Here is a 19869-nt window from a genome sequence, read left to right as displayed (position 1 = left end):
TAGCAGATAGTATCATTACATTTGTTATAAATACCATATTGAAATAGTCAAAGAGAATGAAGTCATGAACACATTTGGCGAGAGTAGAGGTTATACACCAAATTAAATTTTTTAAATGTTCTTATCTACTTACAGCAGAAAAATCTTAATGAAATTTTGGAAGCTTGTTGATGACACAAACTGATTTCTCTTTTTTACCTAAACAAAATAATAATTAAGAATCTCGTCCCTACCCTCAAAACTCCTTAGTAATTTAAGATGTTAGGGGCATAGTAAGAATTTCAATATTTCAGTAAAGAAATTGTTCCTTATCTGTTGTTGAAACAGGCTTTGAAAATTTTAATTTGTTTTTTCTTTTAACATGTGCTTAAAAAGCTCATAAGGGATCTATCAGAGGTGTTGCAGTTGATGGATTGAACCAGTTGACCATTACAGCTGGTAGTGAAGGATTACTGAAATTCTGGAACTTTAAAAACAAAGATTTAATCCATTCTGTGAACCTTGATTCATCTCCAAATAGGATGCTGCTACATAGGGACAGGTAAATTCTTTAATGGTAATAGATTCTTTTTGATGTTTTTAGTATAGGTGCTTAAATAATTTGTCAACTGGAAAAAATTAGACTGATGAGGACAACATTTGGTTTAATTTCTTAAAGCTATATTTAATGAACAGAATACAAGGTCTATGCTTTGTTGTTTGTGTATTAAACCTGGTGCATTTCTCTTGCTAGTGGCATTTTGGGACTTGCCTTAGATGACTTCTCCATTAGTGTTCTGGACATAGAAACTAGGAAGATTGTCAGAGAGTTTTCTGGACACCAAGGCCAAATAAATGACATGGTAAAACAAACTTTAGCTCCTTAAACACTTTGATTCATTTCTTCTTTGTGGGTTAAAAATGTTCAAATAATTCAGTCTGTTCTTTTAATAACCATAAACTCATATGAAGGAACTTTCAAAATAATAATTTGTAGAGTTAATTTACCAAGATATTTTTAAGAAAATTTGGGATTAAATGTTTAATATTTCTTAGGGAATTCTTGTGATCAGATTCAAGTAAACATTTCATATTTACTTTTTTTCTTTAATTAAAGCCAAAATGTACTTTAAAGAATGAATGTTGCATTGGTACCTAAGTGTATCATTTTTCACTTCATGTTAGAGTAAGCTGAGAGAATTCATTCCTCTTTGGTGTGTGTAATGAATTAATAGTAGCTTGCACTAACTGGTTTATTCTAGTTTAGTGTTATTTCTAGAGTTTATGTATTATAGTGAAAAGAAATTTCAGGAAAATACCTCCTACAACTTGGAGTTGGCAAAATTATCTGTCAGCAGAATTTGTGTTGACGGCACCTGTAGAAATGGGTGGTAGTGGGGTAATGGTGATAAAAGGGAATTTTGAAAACAGCTGTGAGTGACAACTTGTTATTAATGGTTTTGTTTGTTTGTTTGTTTATTGTTTCCTTTTCAAACTTTACTTTTCTGTTTGGGTGTTTGGAGTTTTTCTTATTCAGTAGTAAGTTACTTCTGTTCGCTTAAATCTCCGAGCATTTATAACATGACCTTAACTCTGAATGTTATTTCATCCTGTATGGTGGTATCTTTCTACATTTCTTAAGTTGAGCAAGTTGATCCTGATACCTTATTCTGGTATTATTTATTAATATGGATGGTCATAATCCTCTGTCTTTAGATTCCTGAATGAATAATGTGCTATCAGCCTTAAAATTTTTCCTTTTTAGTCAGTTACGTCCAATCCAAGTCTCTCCTCATTTATGTGTTGCAGTCAAGAAAAATTATTATCCACTTTATAGCTAGAAAATAGGACTTTTCAGATTACATAAGTGCTTCATTGTGTAAATTGCTTTGAAAATCTTTATGATCATTGTATTTTTAAATTGTATTTTAGAAGTAATACATCATTAAGGGAAAAAAGGTATTTTTGTGTGTGTGTGTGTGTGTGTGTGTGTGTGTGTGTGTGTGTTTTTCTTTTGTAATTCTAGGGCTCAAACTCAGGGCCTTGTATAATACAAGTCAAGCACTACCACAGAGCTACATTACCAAACCAGAAAAAGTTAACTTTTTTTTTTTTTTTTTTTTCCTGGGGATGCACTTCTGGGCCTCTGCTCTAAGCCTTCAGCCTTTGGCCTTCTTATAATTTTTTTAATGAAAAAAAGTAACATAAAATTTCATAACACTATAGTAATCTCTAAAGTAGTTAGAGTGCAATAAATACATGGGCATAAAACAGTTCTCCAAATGATAGCACAGGGGCTGGGGATTTAGCTCAGCAGCATAAGCACCTGCCTTGCAAGCAGGCGGTCGTGAGTTCGATCCCTGGTACCGATAAAAAGTTAAAAGAAAAAAAAAAAGAGCAAACAAATGATAGCACAAACCTTTCTTTGAGTGAACTATGTGAAACTAGAAGTATAACTTCCTTGTATTTTTTTCCTTTTCCCTTCCTTCCTTTCCCCTTTCTCCCATCCTATTTCCTTTTTCTTTTATACAATTTCTTCCCATTTCACAGTATGTGTTGTACATGTTGGACCTTATTTACTCTTTCAGTTTCTCCACCACAGGGACAGTACAGTGTATACATATGTGAGTCTGATTTATCTTTTAATGTTTTTGAGATAGAGTCTCACTATGTTGTCCAGGCTAGGCTGGAACTTGTGATCCTCCTTTCTTAGCCTCTCAGAGTGCTGGGATTACAATGTACTACTATTCCCAGATCAAAAAAGATTATTTTTAAAGTTACAAGTAAACGTAGAAAAACTTTCTAGTAGCTTTGAAATTTGTTGAGAATTTTTATTTTCTGTCTTCAAAATTATAGTGATTCAGGTTAATTCTTAGAAAATCAGTCTAAAATACACTTTTTAAACAGAAATTTTGGGGGTTTTTTTCAGAAATACTTTATAGCAAATTATTTCTAATTGAAGTCTCAGCAATAACATTTTAATATTAAAAATTATAGTCTCAGTTTGATTCCTTAAATATGAGATTGTGGTGTGAAAATTGGGGCACTTCTTTATTTTTTAAACCTTTATAATTCATTTAAAAGATTAGTTCTTATCTAAATTCCACATTAGTAGTATATAGGAAATGTTTTCTTTTATAAGTCTGAATTTTGCTCATTTTTTCATGGTCTGAATCTAATGTATATATGTATGTGTGTATGTATGTATATACGTAAATACATGTTTACACACCCATATGTACACACGGAGCAATACATACATACAAATATGTCTGTAATTTATTTATTTATTTATTTATTTTCAAGACTTTTAGTCCTGATGGTCGTTGGTTAATAAGTGCTGCAATGGATTGCTGTATTAGGATTTGGGACCTTCCGTCTGGGTGGTAAGTTTATTTTTCAATCCCTAAGATGATTTTTCATTGTCCTTTTTTTTTTTTTTTTTTTTTTTTTAATCAGTACCAGGGCTCGAACTCATAACTGCCTGCTTTCAAGGCAGGCGCTTATGCTGCTGAGCTAAATCCCCAGCCCCAATTTTTTATTGTCTTAACATGTAACTTTTACTTAAAATTAATGAGTTGTGTAGTTAAGGAATGTGAAATGCACTTGGGAATTTTCTAATGTGATTGTCTTACCTTTAGAGTGTTTCTAAACAATAGCATCATGAAATATAATAGAAAAACAGATTTAGAAGTGAGTTGTATAAATTTTAAGAAAGCTCATTTGACCTTAGTGCTTCAGAATAGAGCTCAAACTCTAGGACGGCACACTTTATATTTGAAGGCTTTTAAAACTTAGTACTAAATTTAATTAAAACATCAAAAATCTGCGTTTTTCCTTTTATGTGTTACATATCTCTGTCAGTAGCATAGATAATGTCAGAAAGCTGTTTCATGGAGTGAAACTTGCTACTGATCCAGCAGTTTCTCAGGAATTAGATAACCTCATATGTAAAAGCAATCTGACCTTTAGAACGGGAAAACCCTGATGTTCTCATTTCCCTTCAACTTTGCTATGGGCATGAGGTACACCTACCTATCCAGCATATAAGAGTACCATTAGTGAATCCAGCTCTGATAAGCAGGGACTGTCCACAGGTGTGTCTTTTTCACATGAAATGGAGTAAAGCAAAATCTAGTTAGCTGTGCCCTCTAGTTCCACAGAGCTTACCAAAGTTGATATTTCCTAAATTAGCAAAACTTTTTTCAAAGACATTGTTGGAAAAATTTGTGCCCTATTGCTTCTTGGTCTTCTGCTATTTTCTGAAAATGAACATTATGTAATTTGAATAAAAGTTAGAAATTGTGACAAGTAATAAAGTTAAAATAGTGCGATTTTCATTTTCCTTTTTGTTGTGTTGGTTCACATGAGCTGAGAGAAATCAGTTACATTCAGCAATATTAAGCTAGCAAAGTATGTTTTAAAAGTGGAAAGCTTATCTTTGGAATGAAAGAATTAAGAGTCGGAAAGTACTATTCAAAGCTATGAAACTGATTCAGCATTAACTCTTACTGAATTTCTTATTTCAGTACAAAGTCAAACATTTAAATCTGAAAGGTTTTTAGCACTAGTATCTTATTTTTAGGCAAAAACATGACACTTAAGATTGATAGACAGGTGTGAAGTCTGGTGCAACAGAAGATCAAGAAATAAGCCACATGAGAATGTTAAAAGAAAATGTAGAATAACACTGAACAAAAGTACATTTTTACTTAAAAATAGTTCTTTGGTTAAGATTTGAAAAGAGCAAATGAGAAAGCTTAAAAGCAATATCAAACAACTAATTCTGCTTAATAGCAACTAAACTAACATTTACCAACGGCTGCTAGGTACTTTATATGCTTTTATTTTTGCTTATCTTAAAAGTTAGTACTGTTGGGGCTGGGGATTTAGCTTAGCGGCATAAGCACTTGCCTTGCAAGCAGGCAGTCATGAGTTCAATCCCCGGTACCGATAAAAAAAAAAAAAAAAAAAAAAAATGTTAATACTGTTACTCTTAATTACTAGTTCCATTTCACAAGTAAGGAAATAAAAGCTTAGAAATTAAGTGATTTGTCCACAAAGACTTAGTTAATAAATAGTAGAACAACAACAACAAGAGTAGAACAACAACAGCAAAAATACAAGAGAAAGAAGTGTTTCCTAATAATTATGGTATAATCTTTGCTCAACTTGTATCATACATTGTAAGAGTGGTCTGATTTTCTTACTGTAGAAGACAAATAATAAGAAGCAAGATGTAGTGTTTTGTCATACAGCCCTAAGTAACTGTTGGGATATTTTTTTTTTTTTTAACTTCCCTCTTAAATATAATTGAGATGGCAATCTTTGGAAATTCCTAGACCTCCTTCAGTAAACATTTTCATCATTTACATAGCATGTTGAATACTGAAAGAATGAATATATTCATTATATAACCTAAAATGAAGCAATGAGTAAACCTTTGAATGTGGCAACTTATAAGTACATCCATCTGGAATTGTACCTAAAATAAATTGCATAGGCATAGAACTGCTTCCTGTAGAATTTTTTTAAATACTGAAAATTTTTTGTTTGTACACTTCTCAGAGAAACAGTTGAAATTTTTTATCCATCATTTACTGCCTAGCACCAGCATCATTACCACCAGTTTTTATTTCTATTGGGTATTTGTTGTTGTTTTACCTATTGGAAATTCAGGTTGAACTCTCTGGGAGAAGGAAAATAGTACATAAAACTATGGAGTTTTATGAAAGGATTTTGCATTTTGTTTCATATTCTCCTCCCCATCTTTTCTGAGGACCATTAACATCTAAAGAGTTGGAATAAAACATTGTTATACATTTCTCACTGAATCATAAATCACCCTTATATTGATTCTATCATCTTAGAGACAGAATATGCATATATTTTATTATTTTTCCAGAAAAATGCAGGACTCCAGTCTTGAAAATCTGATTACTTGAATTGGGCATATGGTTTCAGAAAAAATGTATAACATAGGTGGAACTTTTCATATTATAGGGCTATCAGGAGACTGTAAGTACTTTTAGTAAGTCTGGGATTAAGGCTGCACACTTAACATGAACTAGCACAACACTGTAAAGTAAAATATGCTGTGTGTGTGGTAAGTGTCTTCCTGAATTTGATGCTTTAACAGAAAGGAAAACCAGTCTACCCACACAGCACAGCTGTAAAAATGAAATCGCACAGTGAAATGGACAAAAAAAAATTATAGTATATAATAAAAGGAATTTGCTAAAGCAGTAAAATCATTTTTTAACAAGTAGATTCTAAACATGTTAGGAAGTTTCACCTTCATATACTGCAACTGTAGCAAAATAATATTGATCAATTCAAAGAGAAAATTAGCAAGATGCGAAATTTCTGTTTTAGTTTAGTTTTTATTTGTATACACTGGGATAGTATCTTCTGCTCTAGGTAGTTGGATTAAATGAATTAACATAAGTAATTTATAGTCTCTGATGATAATGTGCTTAGCAAATGTGTCCTTTTCCCTCATTCCCTAGATTCCTAAGAAGAGCTATTCTTGTGAGCTTCCAAAATAAGCCTGAGCAAAAAATAAGACAGCTTATTACTGCCCTTTTCCACCACAACCAGGAATTGTTTTTATCCTTAACACAACGTGGGCATTTGTTTCCAGTACTCCTAATATTAGCATTTTTCCCACCTTGTATTCATTAATGAAGATTTATATTTCTAATGGTTCTTTTAGCAAATTGAGAGAGATAATCTTATTATTGCCAGGTCACTTAATGCCTCTACCAGAGAACTTTTTACATTTGAGATGTTCAACATGTTCTATTGAATCAGCAGTGTAAACACACCTTATTTGTACATGTTACCACACTGTGTGCTGTGTCTTTAGTTTCAGTAGTGATTTTACTAGTGTTAAAGGTGGTTAAAAGTGCAGACTGCTTGGGTTCAAATGTTGACACAGTTACTTTCTCCCTAGCAAATTTTGAGTTTTCTGATCTGTATAGGGAGGATAGATCTGCCTCTAAGTTGTAAAGATTAGGTTAATCAGTACATGCCAGTGCTATAGATAATTCCCAAGATAGAACACTGAAAGTCATGGTAGCTATTGTTGTCTGGTTCTTCCAGTAATTTGTATTACTTAGTGTAGATCCTGAAATTCAGTTGTTCACTTATGTCTGTCAATGGATAATTATTGTCCTCAGTAAATAAGGTTTTTTTTTTTTTTTTAATAAGCTCTTTAAAACTAGTATAATCTTGTAAAAATATTCTTGCTTTTGTTAATCGGTCTTAGAAATCTTCCTGGTATGATGAGAATTTGTGTAGATCTTTCTCTTTGATCCTTAAGTCTGCCTGATTTCACTTCCAGTGACTGTCATCTTAGATTGGTGTTGTTAAACGATTACTAGCAAAGTCTCACTGTTCCTCCTGATCAAGTATATTTTGTGTCCTGTTGGGAAGTTGTGTTATGAAAGTAAAGTTTATAGCACAATCTGCTCAAAAATCTTTACTAGGTTACTATCATTTTTGAGCTAACAACTCAGATATTTGGTGTTCAAGACTAAATAAACAGTCTTACACTCCTGCTTAATGGTTCCACCCAACTGTTACTCCTCACCATACACCTAAATGTATTTTTTCTTACTTCACTATCCATATTTTTCTTAGCCAGGAAGTGCCTTCTCTGCTTTTAGTATCCTTTGAAATCCTCCTGTTATTAAGGCACAGCTCAAACTTCCTATTCTGCCTGAGGCCTCTCTACATCTCTTTACTTGTATGTGATTACTCCTTTTTTTCTCTCCAGCTTTCAGACTCCTTTAACAATTTGGGTGGTGGGTGGAGATATTGAACTCAGGGCCTTTGCAGTGAGCAGTATTCCAACTCTTTATTTATGTTGTTTTTATTTTTATGTTGAGACATTGTCTTCTAAGTAAGTTACCTGGGCTGGGCTGAAGTTTGAGATCCTCTTGTCGCAGCCTCTCAGAGTGCTGTGCTTGTGGGCATGTACCACTCGGGGGTCAATCCCATATTTTAAAACTGTCAGACTAGTTTCCTTAAGTTATGTTCTGATTGATTGATCTCTAAATACTTAATGTACATGTTTTTCATGTATAACTTAGTTATCTATTTGGAAAACTGTTGCTCAAAATTTTTTTCCATTCTGTTACCATTCTCTAGAGCTATTTTGTGTTATTACAGTCTTCTGTTATCGCAGTTTTTTTTTTGTTGTTGTTGTTGTCACTGGAATAACTACTTGTGTTTATGTAGAATGTATGATGTTTTTAAAATTGCCCCAAGTCAGGATTAGACAAACAATCCATTTCACCTATATTCTCTCTGCTTACTTCTTATTTAGTTAATTGGACCATTTTATTGTTTTGGGTCTTTCTTGTTAAAAGAGGTCATTTTTACATGGTAACTTAGTTGACAAAGATGATCTTTCGCAATGACTTTCTGCCTGTATTTTTAAAAAATCACACACAAATTTCTGTATCTTATACCCTGTTCTTCCAGTAAAAATATTTTTTTGTGAATTTATTTATTTTTTTTAGTAAAGTATGAGTACTTTAACACCTTAATGTCTTTTATAGCCTTATAGACTGCTTTTTGTTGGATTCAGCGCCTCTCAATGTGACTATGTCCCCTACTGGAGACTTTCTAGCAACTTCCCATGTGGACCACCTTGGAATTTATCTATGGTGAGTTATTTCACACATTGCTTAGGAAGAAGATGATGATGATGATGATGACAGTGCTTCCGTCAGAGAATCATGGTGGTTAAAATTACTATTCAGTTAAAAAATACAGTGGATATTTCCCATACAGTGGCATCTCAGTTACCCCCATGGCTCCAAGCTCGAACTTTCCACTACTGTAACAGCAAAGTTTGAAATAAATCTGTTGGTGTTTGAACTTTGCTTGATAGTCAACTAAAAATCCAACTTGAAGAAACCTGTACAGCCTAAGAATGAGTCATATGTTGTGTCTCACAGGTGATGCTTCAGTGCCATCTCTACTGCAGCCTAGACAACATACAGTATTGGTGTTACTGTGATAAAATGTTGTAATTGTGCTTTTTTTTTGTTTTATTTGCATAAAATAATGTAATCATAGCCCCAAAGAAAGTTAGTGATACCAGTAATAAAGCTAGAGAAAAATACTGAAAACGAAGATAGAGTTAAAGAAAAAAAAATCCTTGTAAAATTCGTTAAAGTCATGAAAAATGAATTTATAAGTATAATTTTGAGATCTCCTTTCAAAACCCATAATTTGGTTTTCCTTTGTTCTCTTATGGGAAAAATATGCTCAATTCTTAGACTTTTTAGTATTCAAACACAAATTTGGAACAAATTGAGTTCAACAATTGAGGTATCACTATAGTTGACACAGGTAGTTAATATACTGTAAATCTATGACTAATTCAACATCTGTTTGATTATGTGTATGCTTTGCTTATGTGTGTATTCTAAACTGCATGATTGATTTTTATCTGTTATCATATTTGACTTCTTTTTGCAGAAATGATAAGTAAATTGTAAAAGCCAGCCAGGCCTTTAATGTCTCTTATAGTTATCCCAACGCTGCTGTATGACCTTGGCATCCCTTCTGAACTTTAGCCTGCTTTATAAAATAAGACCTAGGGCAGGGTGTGGGCCTGTGCTCCCACCAGACCCGAAACTGGCTGGTCTGGTGGCTTGCTAGAAGGGGTTGGATGGGCCACACTAGCTAACTGGGAAGGAACTGACTCTCCTGATCATGGGGCTTTTTGGGCCCTAGCACAATCAGTGTCAGAGTCTACCATAAACATAAAGGAAATTGATGATGTGTATGGAGAATATAAGAAAATTCAAACCAGAAAAAACACCTACAGCAGCGTCTCTAGGGAGCACTGATAGTCAAGAATTGAGAGATGAAAACATTCAGATTGTTACACAAATGCACAAATTGATAATAAATTGAGCAAGACAAATGCATTCACAGTGTTTCCAAGAGCCTGCTGAAAATGAACAAATCTCAGATAAGGCAAAGATGGATTCTGCCCAACCAGAAAGTTCTTCGAGAAGACCTGCTGATAGCTAACCAGTGAAAGCTGTGATTTATGTCACATGATAAATGAGGTTGAAGACTATGTGATCAGCCACCGAAAGAAAAGAAATCTAAGTCAGCCAAGAAAAAGAAACTCTATAAGGTCAAAAAAGAAAGAGAAGCTTGCCAGGAATTTAGCTCAGTGGCATAAGTGCCTGCCTAGCAAGCATGAAGTCGTGAGTTTGATCCCAGGTAACAAAACAAAATTTAAAAAATACGTAATGTGGAAGAAAAAGAAGCTTCACCTGTTGGGTTTACAGTAGATCCCATGTACTGTTTATATAACCAAGTGTCTTACGGAGAAATGAAAGAATGACAATGAACAGTATCCAATTGAATGTTCTCACTTTTTGTGTGTTTCACTTACATATAAACCAAAGGGCAAATGGTGTTACCCAAAATGCAGGGGAGATAATGAGAAAACAGTGGACAAAAGTACTGAAAAGACAAAAAAAGACAGAAGATTGAGATAATAAAGGCCATCCATATTTTAAAGGGTTGTCTTTTATATAATTCATTTCCTTTCAGAAAATGTTTTAGGATAAATGCATAAGACTGATAATTTTTAATCATTAGTATTAATGGTGTATTAAAAGTTGTTCTTTATTTGTGATCTTAATTTTCTGGACTGAATTATCAAGTATTTTAAACCAGGTAGTCTTCAGGTTAGCTGATGAAATGAGCAGTAAACAAGGAGAGAATGGTATGGACATTATGAAAACGTCACAAACTATTCCTGTTTCATCTTTACTTAAAACTCTTTTGAGTAAACACAAAAATTTCACTACCATTTTTGTCTGTGTGCATAAAAATTGAGATATACTTCGATTTCTCTATAAACATCAATCTTGGGTAATTTAAAATATGTACTATTCTATTTAAAGCTTCTTTTTCTCAAGCCCCGTTTATACCTTGTTAATCTCTAGTCCTGTAAAAATTTGAGAAGTTAGAGGTAAGAATTATTTGGGATTTCATGTGAAATAACGTGTTCCTAGTAGAGAATTTGCTGCTGTATTTTCCTTGGTAGCAGTTTGATACATGGTCTGTAGCCCATTTGTAAGTGCTTTGCTGCTTCTTAAAAATAGATACACTTAATCTAGTGTTTATTAGAATAAATGAATAAAATATGCATGTGAATAAAAAATAACAAATAAAATATAACAATGTGAAGATACGTGTAGCAATTTTTAAGCTGTTATTTGAACCTTTAAGGAACTGTGATCCCTCAAAATGAAAGCTAAATAACCTGGGTCTAGAAAAGTTTTTATCTGCTTGCTGAGTTTGTATATCTATTGAGGAAGGGAAAGTGATTCTTTTTCCAATTGTAAAAATGTTATATTTAAAATATACTTTAAAAATTTACTTTAAAAATAAATACATAAAAAATCAACTTTAGCCAACTTGATAAGTAAAATGGGGAAATCTTTTAAAATCAGTGAAATGCTGGGGATTTAGCTCAGCAGCATGATTGCCTGCCTGGCAAGTGTTAGGTCATAAGTTCGATTCCCAGTACCAAAATAAATAAATAAATGAAATCAATGAAACTTCAGTGATTAAAATAGGAGAAAAATAGCTTGGGACCTCTGCAGCAGGAATATGGAGCTCCCCTGCATAATACCGTGAATATCACTCAAGATTAGAGATACCTAATTTTTATTTTCCATTCAAGATTCATAATGGGTAAGGAAAAGAATATGTCTGTTTTGGGAATGGTGTCTATATTTTTATTACTCATCCATGAACATGAAGGATCAAGTAAGAAACAGCCACTTAGTAAGTCATTTCTAGAAAAGGGGAATCCATGACTAGTCAGTATCCCCAAGAACATAAACAGTATATTCAGTCTCTGAATCCATCTTTCGTTATTATTTACTTAAGCCAAGGTTGATGTTGTTAAAACAAGACGTAGAAGTTATTTTACCTTATGAAAGCATAATTTGGTTTTATCCCTCTTACCCATATTTTTGTACTACATTAGTAACATTCCATTCATGTTTTTACACTGTTTTCTTGAGACAATATCTATGACATAAAGGCATTTCAGGTTAATGCGATCTGTCTTTTTGATCTTTTTCTAACTAGTTAGTGCAATGTGGTCAAAAGCGAAATTGTGATTGTTAGCAGTTGTTGAAGTTTCTCTGAAGTAATTATTTTTAAACTTTTAAAATATTCTTTCATTTTGATTTCTCAGGTCCAATATTTCCCTGTATTCAGTTGTCTCATTACGACCACTTCCTACAGATTATGTTCCATCAGTAGTTATGCTTCCTGGTACTTGTCATACCCAAGGTAATCACAAAATAGCAAAACAATTGTTGAGGTATAATATTGTAAGTCTAATTTAATGGCTATTGGTACAGAAGGCAAAGTTTATTGCATTCAATTAGAGTTTTTGTGTAAGTGAAATTAAATACTTTGACTTCAGTTTATATAAAAATATAATGGATATCATATCTGTATCAAATAATATACTGGTGTAAAAGTATTTTGGATCTGATGGTAAAAGTTACAGTTAACATGAGAAAGTAAGAAAAAGAAGCACAAGCAAAGAAAGTAAATATTAACAGTGTATAAGCTGTATAGAGGGGACATGTTATAAAATTTAAACAGATTTGAGTTGAATTAAGTTGCTTTTTTATATGATAAAATTTCATTTTGCATTAATTTATCTGAATTTTTTTTTTAAGATATGGAAGTATCAGAAGAAAATACGGAGCCAAGTGATGAAATGATAGAGTATAATTCACCAGAACAGTTGAGTGAGGAGTTAGTCACTCTGTCACTTCTCCCTGAATCACGGTGGAAAAACCTTCTTCATCTTGATGTCATTAAGGTAATATTTAGAGTACACACAATAGTGAGCTTTAAACACACCTTCTTTAATCATTTTTTTTTTAACCAGAGGCCATTAGGAGAGGCAGTGTCTCAGCAGACACAATGGTATTTAATTGCATGTATTTCATTTAGTATGGTTTGCATAAAGATATTCTCCATCAGTTTTGAGAGTACTCTGCAGATGTGTATGTGGCAGAAGTACAGTCTTCGACTACAGTGTAGATCTTTTAAAAATTACATTTTTTTAAGTCCAGTTTGATAAATTACTTTGTGAACTTCTAAAATAAGAAGGCAAAAAATCCTACCCTAATGTATTTTCTTGCTACATGTTTGAGGATTAAGAAAATGTCATTAGTTTTTTGTTTGATTTTGTGTGCATGTGTGTGTATGGTAGGCTGCAGTTAATTTTCATTAGCTGCTTATCTCTCTGTGAACTGTAAAAGGATTTTTAGAGCTTGTTGTATAGATCAGGTACATAAGTTTAATGTACAAATACCAGAGAATGTACAGTTTCTCACTGTATATGGCAGTGAAAAACAAACTAAGTCCCTTGGTTTTCAAAGAATTGTAAGTTTTACATGAACAGTGGTCATCTGTGTACAAATTAGTGTTTTCAGGAGCCTAATTTGTGAGTATAAAAAGCAATTGAATTACTAGCGTAGAAATTTTCAAGCTGTCTTTTGATAACAAGTGTTGTTTTGTGAAACTTGATATGGTTGGATATATGCATAAACATTCATTAAAACTTGTAATAAATAGTATTGCAGGCTACAATAACGTGTATTTATTGAAACTAAATTCTTGCCAGGGACTCTTGCCAGCTCAGTGGCATAATGCACCTGCCTAACAAGCACAAGGTTTTGAGTTCAATCCCTAGTACCAAAAAATAAAAAAAAAAAAAATCAAAAAACCAAACCAAATTCTTCCATCAGGAATTCCAGTAGAATTTTACTAATACTGGAAATATTTTATAAAAATAAAAATTTTAAGAAAATTGAACAATTAGTGTTGCACTTCACAAAAATACACCAAATTTCTTCTAATACAGGGTGTTTCCATCTGGTTCCAATTTTTTTTTTATTTTTAAGAACAATAGTTTGATCACCATTCTATGTAGAAATCTTTCTGTTGCCACTTGGTTTCCAAGGTTGTATTCAGTACAAAAGGTCATTTCAGGAAGATAAAAATTGTCATCGAGCTGTTCTGCACTCAAGAGTTTCCAGCTGCCTTCCTCAGCAAGGATACTGGAGGCATGAGGTCTGCATTGTGGAGCTGGGGTTAGGAATGGCTATGGTCAAGTGGATTTTATTTTGACAGTCTAATCTGGATAAGTTTGATCCCTTTTAACTTCTTGGTATTTGTTTTAGATTTTATTTGGAATTAAGAATTGTTAAGATAATTACTAGTCTTTTTTTCATTTCATTTTCTCTTAATCAGAAAAAGAATAAGCCAAAGGAACCTCCTAAAGTTCCCAAATCAGCACCATTTTTTATTCCAACAGTTCCTGGTCTTGTGCCTAGATACGCTGCACCTGAACAAAATAAAGATTCCCAACAGGTAAGAACCAAATTGGAGTGTTATATTTGGGATTTGTGTCTGCATATATTTTGTATAGTTCTTTACCAAGACCCAGTTTTGCAAATGTAAATAATGATAGCTTATAATTACAAGCTATGTGTATTTGATGACACATTCTTTTAATAATGTATATTTGTTTTTGTTTAGTCTAAGGTGGTTAACCTTGGGATTCTGGCTCAAAAATCAGATTTCTGTTTGAAACTTGAAGAAGGATTGCTAAATAATAATTGTAAGTTAAACTATATCTTAATACATATATAGCCTGTTTTACTTAACATGAAGAAAAGTTGAAGGGAATACCAGATTTTTTAACTAAAAAGAGGTTAGTAAAAGCAAAGGATGAAAATTTTGGTTTTAATCTGAACTAATTGTAGCTTTTAAATTACATTGTATTAAAAGAGTGACACAAAACTCAGATGATAACAGTATAATAGTTTCTTGAAAACTTTTCACATTTTCTGTACGAAAAGTTAATTTTTTCTTATTTTGCAATTTGGAGATGAATACATTTATTGGCAGTGTTTATAATAAAGAGGTCCTTAATGTACATTAAATGTAAAAGTTTTGTTGTCTCTGGTAATTTGCATACCTTTTCTTTACAAATTTGTTACAACAAAGACTTTTTTCATAGATTGTTTCATATATTTGTAAAGTATCCTATAGAAATTTTTTAATATATTTAAGTATATTAATATATTTAAATGAAGTGATTGTGAGTAATATGTGGAATTTATAAAAAATTTAATACAGATGAGACTGCTCTCAACCTCCTAAAAGAATTAGGCCCCTCAGGAATTGAAACAGAGCTACGAAATTTGTCTCCTGATGGTGGTGGCTCTGTAGAAGTTATGCAGAGTTTCTTGAAAATGATTGCAATGATGTTGGAAAGGAAGCGTGATTTTGAGTTAGCCCAGGCATACCTTGCATTGTTTCTAAAGGTAAGTAAGTCTAAGATATTTCTACTTTTTCTCCTCAAAAGCAGTATTGTCTAATAGAATTTTTCATAAAGATGAGAATGTTTATATCCATAGTGTCCAATGTGATCACTACTTCTCTTATGTAACTCTTAAATACTTGAATGTGGCCATTGTGACTGAGAAACTGAATTTAATTTTACCTAAGGTGTCAGTAGTTACATGTGGCTGGTAACTACCACATTGGAGTAGTTGGACTGTGCAGCTTTATAGGTTTTATAACAGCACCAAAATTTAAACTGTGCTCCTTGATTTTCCTATTACCTATCTGCTCCAATGTGTTGATCCACTAACTTTTTTTTAAAGTAGTTGTATTTTGTAAAAGTTTCTGTGATCACAAAGAGAAAGCCAGGCTTTATGGAATTTTTTTCTACTGCTGCAATCAAAATACTTATCTCTATCAGAGTTGGATTTTAAAGTGATTTGGCACAAGATAGTTGCTTTTGTGAGTAACATAATAGTGAAATCATGTTTTGAATATCTGTCTTTCTTTAGTCTATTAATAGTTAAAATGTTTTCACTCAATCTGATTACTTAATTACTTAAAAACTAGATACTTAAACAAAGTGGCCCAATGTATTAAAAGGTACAGGTATATCTTTTCCCACATGTACTATGTTTTAGTCACTTCATTTGAACTTACTTAAAAACCTTTGGGAAATAAAGCAAACATTTCATCTATCCACCGTTCATTACCAGTTGGTTACACTGAAAGGAGAATTTATAGAAGCATAGAAATGTGGAATTTATATTAGAACTGGGACTTCGAATTGAGGGGCATAGCTCAGTGGTAAGTGTGAGGTTTTATCCCCAATACCATCAAAAAATGAAAACAAACAAAAACCCACAAAAAACAAATCTAGAACCTTGTTTCAGGACTTTGAAATGGGGGAGAAAAATGATGAAAGTTTCTAGGAGGGGGAAAGTGGAGATAGTTACAAACCGCATATAGTGGTACATGTCTGCAATCCCAGCATTTGAGAAGCTGAGTCAGGAGGATCATCACAAATTCAAGGCCAGCTTGGACTACATAGCAAGACCGAATCAAAAAAAAAAAAAAAAAAAAAAATGTAAATACACCAGTATATAAGATATTTAGATAGCATTTTTTCAGTTTCCTTCAAAGGAAAATGAATACAAAGGTAAAACTTTAGTTTTATTGAATAAAATATCCTACTTTCTTTTCAGTTACATCTTAAAATGCTTCCTTCAGAACCAATACTTCTAGAAGAAATGACAAAATTATTATCACAAGTGGAAGAAAATTGGATTCATTTACAGTCTCTCTTCAATCAAAGCATGAGTGTTCTAAATTATATCAAAAGTGCTTTGTTATAAACTTAAGTGATTAAAGAAATCAAAGACTTACATTAAATGGGTTCTGTTTAACTCATCTTTGTTTTCCAGGTTCAGTGTGAAAAATGCTGACACTACTTACCTAGTTAGTAATTTATTCCTTTAAATCTTAATCCTTCCTTGAAATAAAATTATACCTGCCTTTTGTTTTAAAGACCTAAGCAGTCTATTCATAACCTACTTTGACTCTTTTCAAAGTAGTTACTTATGTATAAATTTTTTATTGTTATTACCAGCACATGTTTGTGGGTTTATCACATGAAAGAGATGGCTGCATGTTTATTGTAAGCTAGTGCTGAACTTTATTGAAGAAACAGGTAAAACAGATCTACAGTATTATAAAAAATACCTTTTTGTGTGAAGATAACAGATTCCATCATGATTTTAGATGAAGATAACTGACAGGTGCATCAGATGTCTTCTAGTACACCCTTGTTTGCAGAAGAGTTAAGGTGAGGTTAGCTGGAATCTCAGAGATGAGCTAACTTTCTAATACAGGCCTACTGTTCTCTCCATCGTTGTTTTCTGAACGAAATTGTTCTTGAATCAGAAATGTGAGAGGTGCTTGCCCACCTGAGGCAGATTGTGTTGGAAAAGGCTGAACAGATAGATACCTAGGACATCAAAGGGGAATACCAAATTTCTTTGAAGGTTGTCCTTCACAGGTTTTTCTTTCTTCACTAATGACTTTGAGAGGAAACTGCTGGCTGTACCTTTCTCTCACAGGTGTTGTGAAATACAGTAGCTCTGGAAGTTTCCTCTTTCCTCATCATCGTTTTCTTTTTTATGGTCCAATTCTTTAGCAATTTGTAAATGAAAAATAAACATTTATTTAAGTAGTTTTTGAAAATACGGAGTACTATTTTTAGTTTTTATACTCAAAAGTAGCGTTGCTCTTAAAATGGAGCTGGCTAGATTTGATCATCGATAACACTCTTGATGAATTTAAAAGAATTTAAAAATAATTTACAGAAAGCAGACATTAAAAGGAGTTGATAAATGAGAAATTTAATATTAAATTATTTTTCTTAATAATATTTGATAGAATTATTTAACTGAGGAAATAAACCAGTCTGGCTTTGTATACATTTACTTTTCTCCTGAAAACGTATGTCAGTTTATTAAGCCACTGATTGAAATATTAGTAACATTTTAAATTCTGACCTTAAAAACTGTGCTATATTTTCCTTTGTCTCAAATACAGTAAAAGCAAAAATTCAGTATGTAATCATGAAACTTGTAAAGACTGTAAATAGCACAACATAAGAACTTGAACTGAAATTGTATTCCTTTTATAAATTATGAACTGAATTTTCTTGTCTTGCAAATGAATACAGAGTTTAAAATGTTATTTTTATTGGCAATATTATTAGGAACTGTTTCTACATTATTAGCAGGTATCCCTTCCAGAGCATTTCTTATGTGTTTGCCATCAAGGGACAGAGCACCAGAGAGAAATACATAAAAGTATAATTGTGTGTCTGTTTTTCCTAAAATGTCAGTTTATGCATCCGGCTTCCCCTTAAGTTAAATTACACATGTAATGTGACTAATTTTGCTTTTAAAGGTATCAGTCACATCTTTTGACAATTGAAATACATATCAGTCATCATACATAGTTGCAAGAAATAAATGTGTAGTTATTTTTACCCAAAGATGTTTCTCATTCTGTTTACTTTTCCTACTTGTTTTGCATTCCATTGACGTTTAACTAATCTACTTTCTCATTGTATCTCTTTTGCTTATAGTAGATTCTTTGCTTATAGTAGCTTATAGTAGTTCGCTTATAGTAGACTTTTTTTTTTTTTTTTTTTTTTTGTTCTCCTCTAATTGTAAACAGTGCTGAAGTGAACATCATCTTGTATGGGTCTTCATGTGCTAGTATTTATGTTTAGGGTTTGAATTGCTTGGCCAGAAGATGAGCAGTTTTAATTTAAAGAGATACTTTTAGGGGCTGGGGATTTAGCTCAGCGGCATAAGCGCCTGCCTTACAAGCAGGCAGTCGTGAGTTCGATCCCCGGTACCGATAAAAAGGAAAAAGACAAAAAAAAAAAAAAAAAAAGAGATACTTTTAGCTGGCTTCCAAAGTGGCTATATCAGTATATAGCTTCCCTCAACAAAAAATGAGTACCTGTTTTGTCATGTAACAGACAGTTGAATTAGATCTTTGTAATTTGTATTAATCTAATATGTGAAAAAATACTGTATTCTGACACTGGTAAAGGTAGGCGTCTCTTTATTTCTAACACTGGTATGGGTAGGCATCTCTTTATATATTTTAGGTTATTCATGTTTCTTTGTGAATTTTCTTCTAATTGCTCATTTTTCTGTTCAATAATTTGTCTTTTTAATTCATGGATTTTAAAGTTTCGTACATCTTAAGATACAGATCTTTTGTATCTATTGTGAATGTTTCTCCCAGTCAGAAGCTTGTCTGACTTAATAGTTTCTTTTTATAGATGTTTTATATTTTTATAGTCACATTGAGTTTTCTTATTACAAGATATAATGTAAATCCTCTGTTTTCTAAGATATTTATCATGTGTTTATATGTGTTCATTTCATGGTTATTTGTATTTTCTAAGATGAACATCTGAGTAGTTAATGCCTATATCTGTATGTGTAATTGATTTATATAAAGAAGGTAAGCCATAGACCTGCCTTTATGCAAAAGTCTATTCAAAACTCGTTTCTTGGAAAGTTCTTTTTGTCTCTACTGTGAAATGCTACTTCATAATGTACTAAATTATTTTATTGAATTGTTTGATATTTCTAATAAATAGTGTATTTGTTTGATTGTAGTTTGTTACACTCTCAGATTTGGTGGGGTAGACCATCCCTGATGTTTTTCAGCAATTTCTTAGCTACTGAGTGAGCTTGTCTTCTCAAAGTCTGATTTCTTGTTTCACTCAATTTGTAGAACTGATTTGCAGCAAAGTGCTCTACTGAGTATTATGTAAGAGTAATATTTATCTTTAAATCATATCATTTATAGGCAGTATTCTCTTAGTTTCACAGTTTTTTATGTATATGATCATACATTTTAGGCAGATTTATTATACAGATTATATTTTGTTGGATATCA

At 32.3% G+C, this 19869-nt stretch overlaps 1 protein-coding gene across 1 annotated transcript in view; it reads left to right on the top strand.

Annotated features, from left to right (window-relative positions):
* The window catches only part of Wdr36 (WD repeat domain 36), a 35909-nt gene extending 16324 nt beyond the window's left edge, over positions 1-19585 (top strand). The window contains exons 14-23 of the mRNA XM_063245464.1: positions 376-541; positions 734-842; positions 3286-3365; positions 8547-8654; positions 12233-12330; positions 12729-12874; positions 14314-14433; positions 14602-14683; positions 15205-15392; positions 16617-19585. Of these exons, the coding sequence (XP_063101534.1) occupies positions 376-541; positions 734-842; positions 3286-3365; positions 8547-8654; positions 12233-12330; positions 12729-12874; positions 14314-14433; positions 14602-14683; positions 15205-15392; positions 16617-16766 (1247 nt within the window). The 3' untranslated portion in view covers positions 16767-19585. The remainder of the gene's footprint in view (positions 1-375; positions 542-733; positions 843-3285; positions 3366-8546; positions 8655-12232; positions 12331-12728; positions 12875-14313; positions 14434-14601; positions 14684-15204; positions 15393-16616) is intronic.
* The last annotated feature ends 284 nt before the right edge of the window (positions 19586-19869 follow it).

This window comes from Cavia porcellus, unplaced genomic scaffold (genome assembly GCF_034190915.1).
Source record: "Cavia porcellus strain 051 isolate PalLab524CR breed Dunkin Hartley unplaced genomic scaffold, mCavPor4.1 scaffold_2, whole genome shotgun sequence".
In the NCBI taxonomy this organism is placed as follows: Eukaryota; Metazoa; Chordata; class Mammalia; order Rodentia; family Caviidae; genus Cavia; species Cavia porcellus.
The sequence above is the reverse complement of the archived record's forward strand: the minus strand, read 5'-3'. Positions and strand labels throughout refer to the sequence as shown.